Source organism: Pongo abelii, chromosome 12 (genome assembly GCF_028885655.2).
Source record: "Pongo abelii isolate AG06213 chromosome 12, NHGRI_mPonAbe1-v2.0_pri, whole genome shotgun sequence".
In the NCBI taxonomy this organism is placed as follows: Eukaryota; Metazoa; Chordata; class Mammalia; order Primates; family Hominidae; genus Pongo; species Pongo abelii.
Window position 1 is genome coordinate 42,076,776 of NC_071997.2, and position 9,577 is coordinate 42,086,352.

The following is a 9,577-nucleotide window of genomic DNA, read 5'->3' on the forward strand; positions in this document are numbered from 1 at the left end:
TGGAGTATTGTGTGTTATAACTATAGTTTTCTTCTACTGTAAAATGTTTTGATTTTCATTTTCCTTCTTTTTTCTTTCCTGCACTGTTATATGGAATTGATTTTGGTTTTCCCATTCTGAGAGATTTTATGATGAAGGTTCCTGGTTTGAGTGCCTTTTTCCATCAGTGCGCATGAATTGTAGTTTCTTTTATGGATGACGTTGATGGTATGGAGTAGGAGAGGTTGGCATTGTTTTGTTTTTCTTTTATTTCTGCAGACCTTCCCCCACCCTACCCCCCACTTTTTACTGTCTTCTTTTTATTTACTACACGATCACATCTCCAAGGAATATTCCTCTTTTTTATATATGATCCTTTCCCGAAAACAATGATCGTTCAAGGCTGCTACTTTTTGTCCCACTCGATTTGAGCCCCTTCCGTGTAGCAGGTGCTGTGAACTTCTTCCAAGTCACTGGTTTTATTCAGTCTGTTGGCACTAAGTGTTGGGCTTTTTTGGAGGGGTTGAATTTTGTCTATGGTTGTCTGAGTCCTCCCACCCCTCTACTGTTTTTCCCAAAGTCTCTCAACCCTCTGTTTCCCTGCTCTCTGTACCCGTGAGCTTGCAGTCACAGCAGGGAATCTGTTGGAATTTGACATTTATTTCTCTATTTACATATAATTTCAAGTTTGCAGTGTTTTTCTGGTAATGCTGAAGGCATGTGTCTTTTGTGGTTTTGTTTGCGATCCTTAGTAATTTTATGGTTTTTTGAGCAAGACTATATGGAGAGATTCAAATTAGGTGGCCACCATTATTTTCCAGATTTGGAAACTCATAACTAAGCATTTTAGAAGGAAATTATTTAAGCAGGCTTACCTCCTATTGTGCCATCACTTCTTGCTGGAAACCAATAAGGCTCCTAGGTAGTTCTGTTTGCATGTGAGGAAGTCACCATTCTCTACTATTTTTTTCTGTAGATGAAATATATTCTTGGTTACGAAAAATCCTTTGAAATATAGAAGATTAAACTTCTTATTTGATGTCTTCATGAACCATTTATGTGAAATGAATAGAGCTCTGTAATCTAAGATGATTTCCAAAATTTTAGGTTCTTGGGAACCTTTGCTTCTTCACTTACGCAAACTTAAAGAAGTGTAGCCCAATGCTATCCAAAATGAATGTACAATTTACATAGCAAGTTTAGTATTTAGACTTCAAACACAGAGAAAAGCCTTCCCCTTATACATCTGTGGAAATGGAACAAAAATTTTATAAGTCATGGGACATTTTAAACAGATCATGAATAACCACATGATATGTATTATGAGATATTGGTATGATATTCACTGTGAATTTCCTCATCTTCGATAACCCATGAAGGTGACATTAGCATAGCTTATCTCCCTCTTTAATGCGCTGAATCATTCTTAATAAGTTTTAAGTAGTCATTAACGTCATAGCAGGGACCATTGTTGATATTGCTAGTGTTTAGCTCTAAACAAGGTGCCAAGCATGTAGCAGACTGCCTTCTGGTTCACCTTTCCTCTAACGCTGTCTGCTCCCCCATATTTTCCTTAATCGTATTATTCCAAACAGTCTGCCTTGGCTCCTTCCTCACACCTAGTCAGTCTTCTGGCCCTCCTGGCTTCACCATGGACCGCACTGTAGGTAGCATCCTCTGGAGTTGCACGTGGCTCTTTCATGGCAAAACTTTGGCACTTGGACATTTCCTTCAGGCTCTCCTCCCTCAGACCTCTGTCGCACATTGAGGCTAGATTAAACTTACTTAACATTTGTTACATTCGTCTTTTCTTTTTATCTGTATTATTTTTGTTGAGCAAAAGTTCTGTTGTATAACACTCTGTCTCTGGTACCCTTTTCTGGCAGACATCCAGGCAGTGGTCATAATGACACAGAAGTTAAGCAAATGCTGGATTATGTAAATACCACCTTTCATAATGTGTTTACTCATAAATGGGTTAGGTTGGCAATACAATTTTTGAATGAGCACATTTGTATAATCACCCAGATCAAAAAACAGAATAACGCTAGTGCCCTAAAAAGCCCATTTCCCATTTCCCTTTCACATCAGGAGCCCACTTTCCCAAAGGTCCTGCTGTCCTGAAGTCTACAACTGTAGATTACTTGTGTCAAGTTTTAAAATTTTATCCCTCAAGTAGATCATCCATTTGCTTTGCTGTATAGTATTCCATTGTCTGAATAACCCGCAATTTACCGATTGGGGTTATTTTCAGTTGAGTGCTATTGAGAACAGCACCACTGTGAAAACTCCTGCATGTCTGTCTGCGAGCCTAGATGCTCCCTTCTGTCACCTGTGGATACCCAGGAGTGAGAATTGGTGGGCCATGGCATGTGCCTGTATTCGGCTTTCATGGATACACTGGCCTTACTGTTAACAACATTATCACCTTTTTTTCCCTTTTATTTCAGAGCTCTTCCAGTGTTAGTGGATTCAGATGAGGTAAAATATATTTTTGCTTATTTCCTTGGAGCTGATATTTTCACAAAGTAGAGATGTATTTCAGAAAGAAGTTCTGAAAACTACTTTTTAAGATTATTATAAATTGAGCAGACAGAAAGATGCTATGAATTGATTTGTGGGTAAAGTTGAAAGGATTTATGGATAAAATCCCCATTTCAAACAAGAACAAGGTGAATACTTATTGGTATGAAAGAAATGAAGGATTATTTTATGAAATCTTGAGTTTAAAAGATTTTAAGATGGCAGTTTTTCTAAGTTAATCTCTGATACTTGTAGATATTTTGCTGAGATATTTAAGTTTCAATCTCATTTTCATTTACTAAGCAGGAAATTTGGGTAGAGGATGTGGATTTAGGAAAGTTTTTGGGAAAAAAATTAGCTGTGGATCACTTGGACATTAAGTTGTGTGGCACAAGGCGGGAAGAAATCTGAAGTGTAAGAATTAAAGGCTGAATGCATGGAACATTAACTTTCAAAAAGGACGAGTGGAGGGAAGTTAGTGGTAGCTAAGTAGTAGCTTATATGGTGGCTGTACCACGTAAGAGGAGCCAGAGCTGTATATGTTGAAAGAGAAGGAAATGATTTTGGCATCAGTCTGTTATTTGACTGTACTGGGATGGGAAGGTTTGAGAAGGCCTTGCTGCAAAACAGTTAAACTTCAAGATTCATAACTCTACAGAAAGATGTAGCGTTACAGAAAGATTCATAACTCTACAGAAAGATGTAGCATGTAGATTAAAAGTAATTTAAATGCCCCTTTAAAGGTAATTTTATGCTACATCTTTCTGTATTTAAAGTTTTAGTAATAATTCATTTGTAATTTCAATAATACATTAATTTAGAAAAGTGAGGCAAATCTCTAGATGAGCTAGGCCTAAGAAATCCATTTTAGCTCTATTCCTGCCTCTCATTGGAGATTCTGAACTTGACATGTTTTCTAGCTAGCAGGAAGTTGAAGTTTTCTGAACTTCTCAGCAGATAACTGACTATACATTATTGGAGAGTATGGATTATATGGTTATTTTTTAATTTTTAAATTTTTTATAAGGATGAGGTCTCACTATGTTGCCCAGGCTGGTCTCAAACTCTAGCATCAAGCAGTCTTCCCGCCTTGGCCTCCCAAAGGGCTGAGATTACAGGCATGAGTCACTGTACTTGGCCTTTTATTTTCTGTATCTGATATTTCCATGTATATTATGGAATATATTTAGTTTCCCTAAATGTGGCTGTTGAAAGATTAGAAAATTTTTGTTAGGGTTCTGGAAGTAGTATCAACATGTTGATACATATCTTCTTGTTTTTTCTTCAGGAAATCATGACCAGATCTGAAATGGCTGAAAAAATGTTCTCTTCAGAAAAGATAATATGATTGGAACCCATATAAGTGAAATGTAGTTAAGCCTGAAGGACTATCCTTCATCAAGACTGAAAGCGAGCTTTGTTTTGATATTGCATAAAAATTTTTATTGTGTTATCTTGGAAGTCTGTGTATCAAAATGAAGAATTCAGATGGTAGGAGGGTTCTACAGTCCTTTTAAAACTGAGTCTTGAGTGTCAGTTGAATATCCATTAAATTGGATTTGGAAATAACCTGAGGAAAGTATTGTGATAAAGATCTGCACAGATGCCTCTTAGCTGATAGGTGGCAGGCCTGTGGGTTTGGGTTCTCCCTCTTTTCTCTGGAACATATGACAATTCCAGATTAAAGAAAAATGTTTTTTAATAAATACCCTTGGTCTTTTTTCTAGTCCCTTTGAGGTAGATATTGTGATTTTCTGGAGTATAGTATATCCGTGTCTCTGTGTCTTGGGTTTACTAGATGCAATAATACTTTTCTTTGATATTTGTACTGAAGTGATTTGATATTAAGTAAAATAGTTAATGTTTGAATATAGGCATATTTATAGGTTTTTGCCGCTCCCCCCACCCACCCTTTTTAAAAAATCTGTACAAAGCCCTTGTTTGAGTCTCATCATGCACATCAAATCACGGAGTTAGGTCTTCTCTGAGCTCAGGGGAACACAAGTGCACAGAGAGAGATGTCTTGAGGGTCACTACCAAAGAATTACCCTCATTGTCCCTCACTCAGGCCATGTGTACATGCGATGCTGCTGAGTCTGCCGGGGTGGGTGGTGGCCACTTGGCTCCCCCAGAGCACTTCCTACCTGGCAAGCTGGGAGACCCTTTACTGGTGAACTTTGTGGAAATTAGAACTGTATCTTTTACATAATCTTGGCATATTACATTTCATAATAAAAACGTACATTTAGTTGCATGCTGCATCACTGTTGATTTTATAATTAATTTCTTAACCTTCAACCATGTTTTATACCTTATTTCATTACATCATATATTTGTAATGTGTAATATGAGATCTTTAGCTTTAATGTCTTTTTTTAAAATGTAGAATGTTCTAAACTTGAAAGGCAATTGAATGTAGTATGATGAAAATGTGAATATTTTGCTGCTATCATGACCAAAGATACAGGGCTAGTGGACATTTAGAATAGTAATTAAGGCTAGAGTCTTGTATGTCTTTTCTTTGAAGGAATTCTAACCTTGTAAATTGAGAATGACTTCAGAGAATTTTGATTAAGAAAACATTAAAATCTTAACCGGCACAAACACTCCAATTTTTTTCACTGTGAAGCCGCAAGCAATTTTTTTTCTTTTTCTTTCGAAAGCCTACCTTCTGAATTTATTTCTTGTTTACTCATTTCAGAGAGGGTAGTAAAGAAGATCTATTTCTGGTAGTCATATCACTTGAAAGATATTGGTAAATGTTTTCAGTCGTGACCATGTGGAAAGTGAACAGTGTTGGCAAACATTACTGAGAAAATCATGCTTTTCAAGATGCCCTTGCTTTGGGATATCCTTCCTAGAGAGAAAAAAAAAAGTAATTTAACAATTGTGAATTCCATTTCTTATTTCAGTTTCTGCTGCAGTAATGGGTTCCAACCCACTATAATTCCCAGCGTTTATGTTCTGTTGTATTCTCCCCTTAGCCCAGTAACATTGTTATCTAATACCCCACTCCCCAAGTTTTGAGACAGATTGATCCCTTACTCATTATGTGGCTCTAGCTGAATTTTAAAATGTGGAATACTGGGCTTGCAGGCAGTAGGAGCTGCAAATCTGGTAGAGTGGGAGTGAGGAGTTAATGGTGAGTATGTTAATAAGGGAAACTGTCTCTGACAGAACCTCAGTAATGTTTACCAAAACATGTCTTTCTACAGCTGGTAGGATAAATGATGCTACCTCTGTAGCTCAGCTACAGGCTGCAGTGCAAACTTTTCTTCCATCCAGAGAAAGCAGAATTCCCTCCTAGTAACCTCATCACAAATACTGTTTCTAGAAGGGCATGTGCTGTCTGTCACCTTCAGTAATATTTGTGCCATCTCTTGATGGCTGATGACCTGGATCGAGTATTTCTATGAAGGGTCTTCTTAGGCCCCTCACATACGCAAGAGGGGTGCTCTAGTGCCATAGCTGTAGTTCACAGGAAGGACACCAGGAGAAGTTATACCTAGGGCTACTGAGCAGCTCATCATCCCTGCTTCTGCACAAAGTTTCCTGAAACTGGCCATCAGGGCCTCTGAGGCACTGAAATCAGTTTACTTTTAGCATGCCCCCATCAGGATGGGTCTCACTGTTAGTGAGGATACGGGTCTGGTTTGACGTTTTTCTAAGCAAAATGCTTAAGTGTTCTGGTTATGCCATTCATTCATATGATGTGTGAAATTTGCTTAAAAGGGAATTTTCATGATTTGATTTAGATTAGTATTTAAGTCTCTGCTTTAGGTAGCAATTAATTTTATTGCAAAAATAAGGAAAAATATGTGAATATGTGAATTTTTTAAGCCTGAGAGATGATAGAATGTTCCCATATTTTTCTTGTAAAGAAAATAATATTTTAACTTACACATCCTGTAGAAAATACCACCTTTTCCCCTTATATTACAGTACAATGTTTACATTACTATACTGTCAAGCTGAAAGTATAAAAAATGTACATATACATTTTGATTTATATATCCTTTTTTTTAAAAAAAAAAGTTTGAGTCTGTTGCACTAGGCTATATATGACTAAAGTTGACAGATGCTATGCTAGATTTATAATCACTAGTTCTGGTACTTGTGTCTTTGTATGATTAAAGCATGCAATAAGCAATACAAAATACCAAGCCTTATACTTAAAAGAAGTTTAACTTATTGGTTAATATACTGGTTAAACATATTGAATGTATATAAGTGGCAAAACTAGATTTTTAAGGAAGTGTACATTATAATATTGGAGCTCAGTACCGCATGAAGAAACTTCATTAAAACTAAGAAAACATTTATTTGGGGAGAAATTTTAGGCGTTTAAGAACTTGTATTTTTCTGTTTTAAAAAGTTAAATTATTCCGTAATTTGGAAGAAGTTTCGTTGAATGTAGGACATAACCATTTGAAGGGTTTTCATTTGAAAAATTGATGTATTTTGTGCCTTAATATTTTGTTCTTTTAATAAAAATGCTCTGAATTTGAATGATTGATTCTTGATAGTATTTATTGGTGCTAGATTATATAAGTCTGTAGGACATATAGACATATATAGACTCCAATAGATGGCAGGACATAAAATTCTTAAAACAGGAGGCACAGCTAATCAAACATGGAAAAGTGTTCAACCTCAGTAGTAGTAAAGAAATGCAAACCAAAAGATAGGGGATAGTTTAAAAAATCAAATTAACCTAAGTTTATACTATGGTATATTTGTAAAATCCCTTTGCTTTCAAAGTCTGATGAAATGAGCACACTTATTAATGATGGTAATACAGTTGATTCCTTTTTTGTGAAAAGTTCAACAATGTGTTTATAACCTTTGAATAATGTCAATTCTGGTGATATTTTAAAAAATGATTCAAAATACAGAATAAACTTTCTCCAAAAAATGTTTATTATAACATTAAAGTAGAAATAAAATTAGAGACAAACAATATCATAGTTAAGTGAATTATGGTTTAACCAGTTACTTTATGGGATATTGTATAGCCATTAAATTATGAAGAATTTATAATAAAAATACTTTTAAGAACTGTGATGTAGTGGCACATATGTGAATGCTTATCTATGTAAAAATAAGGTAGAGCAACTTACTCTCGGTTCAGAAAAAATGCATTGTATTGTATCTTCCAACTTTTCTGTAACTTAATTATTATTTTGAAATAAAGATAAAAAAAAAAAAGGCCGGGCGTGGTGGCTCACGCCTGTAATCCCAGCACTTTGGGAGGCCAAGGCGGGTGGATCACGAGGTCAGGAGATTGAGACCATCCTGGCTAACACGGTGAAACCCTGTCTCCACTAAAAATAAATACAAAAAATTAGCCAGGTGTGGTGGCGGACACCTGTAGTCCCAGCTGCTCGGGAGGCTAAGGCAGGAGAATGGCGTGAACCTGGGAGGCGGAGCTTGCAGTGAGCCAAGATTGTGCCACTGCACTCCAGCCTGGGCGACAGAGCGAGACTCCGTCTTGATAATAATCATAATCATAATCATAATAGTGCTTTAGACTATATATCAGAAAATCTAGAAAAGTGTGTTCTTGGTTCACAGCTTAATCTGATTAAAAAAAATCCATCTTGCTGTAAGTAGATGGGACATGGGGAATTTTCTTCACGGACATTCTCCCAGCTTTGACGTGTGAGGAGTGAGAGTGACAAGATGGGTAGTCCCAGAGGGAAAGGAAGGGTTGTTGTCATAAGACTGATGACAATTTTGGGAGACTTGGGAGCACTTGCAGAGTGCCAGTCTTTGGTAACCACTGTATTCTCACAGTAGCCAATGAAGTATTATTTCCCTTGGTCTGTAGATTAGAAAACTGAGAGGTTAAATAATTTGATAGTTTACCATCCTGGCAGTTGGCAAGGCTGGTATAATACTGGTGGGAATCATCCTGGAAGGGTTGTCCTCGAAGTCCTGAGGAGAGAGGAGTTTCGGTTAACAAAGTGCTGTTTGCTTGTTAGAAAAGGTTAAGTAAGATAATGTGTCTAAAGTGCCTGGTGCATAGCCTTCAGGAGGCAGCTAAGGTTAACATGAAAGGTACAGCAATGATTGAGGCGTGACTGAGACTCAACTGAAACAAATGGCATATGAAATGCAAACATTCCAGGATTGATTCACTTGTGTTAAGATGAAGTTACCCAGAGCAAGTTTTATGCCCCTTAAGTGATAGGGAATGTACAGCTACATTAACAGAGGTGACCTGATATTTACATCTGGTCAGAGGCTAACCTGATTTATATCTGAATTCAGATGTAAATAATTTTGACAGTATTTCCTTAAAATCATTTAAAAAAAATAACAAGAAGCTGCAATGGAAGTTTATGCACAGGAAAAAATGTGAACGCTATCCAGCAGGTGGTGCCAAAGTAATGTCTCTTGAGTTCTAATCTTTTTCTTTTCTCTAATTCTTCCCTTTACAATTTTTATAAATTTACTTACCAAATGCCACTAAACAAATTTGGGGATGAAGAAAAAAAACTTAAAAATAATTCACACAGCACTTCCCTGGAAAAACAGTTATTTGGGTATATTTTAAAACTTTGAAGCTGGAAAGAGCCTCTAAGATCATTTTACAAATGAGAAAATGGAGGACCAGGAAAGTGTCACTGGCTATAGTTCCCTCAGACCAGGGTTGAAGACTGCCTCCTAGTTTGTTTTTCTCACCTCTGGTCCTTATTATCAGGGGGAAAAAGATGCCACAGAAGGGTTGGACTGGGCATCAAAACTTGAAATACATTTCATATGCTTTGGTGACCCCTTGCTACGTCATTTCATATGACTTCATTGTCTGTCTTCAGCTTCCAAATTCTTGTCTCTACATGGTCATAATTCCAGTTCTCTGTTTCTTCATTTGATAAGTGGAGATTTTCTTGGGGTTCAGTGGAGTCTGCTAGAAAGGCTTGTCTTTATTTGACCTGAGTCACAGCTTTCCCAGTGCTAAATGCCTCTTTCCAGGGGATGCTTATTAAAAGTATTCACAGGCATGTTTTTTAATGTCACAGCTGCCTAAAGCAAAAAATAACATTCAAAGCAAACAATAGACTGACCAAAA

At 36.8% G+C, this 9,577-nt stretch overlaps 1 protein-coding gene across 2 annotated transcripts in view; it reads left to right on the top strand.

Annotated features, from left to right (window-relative positions):
• The window catches only part of TMEM87B (transmembrane protein 87B), a 61,180-nt gene extending 54,169 nt beyond the window's left edge, over positions 1–7,011 (top strand). For both annotated transcript variants that reach the window (XM_054547930.2, XM_054547931.2), the window contains exons 18-19: positions 2,430–2,460; positions 3,791–7,011. In XM_054547930.2, the coding sequence (XP_054403905.1) occupies positions 2,430–2,460; positions 3,791–3,850 (91 nt within the window). In that variant the 3' untranslated portion in view covers positions 3,851–7,011. The remainder of the gene's footprint in view (positions 1–2,429; positions 2,461–3,790) is intronic.
• Positions 7,012–9,577: the final 2,566 nt, after the last annotated feature.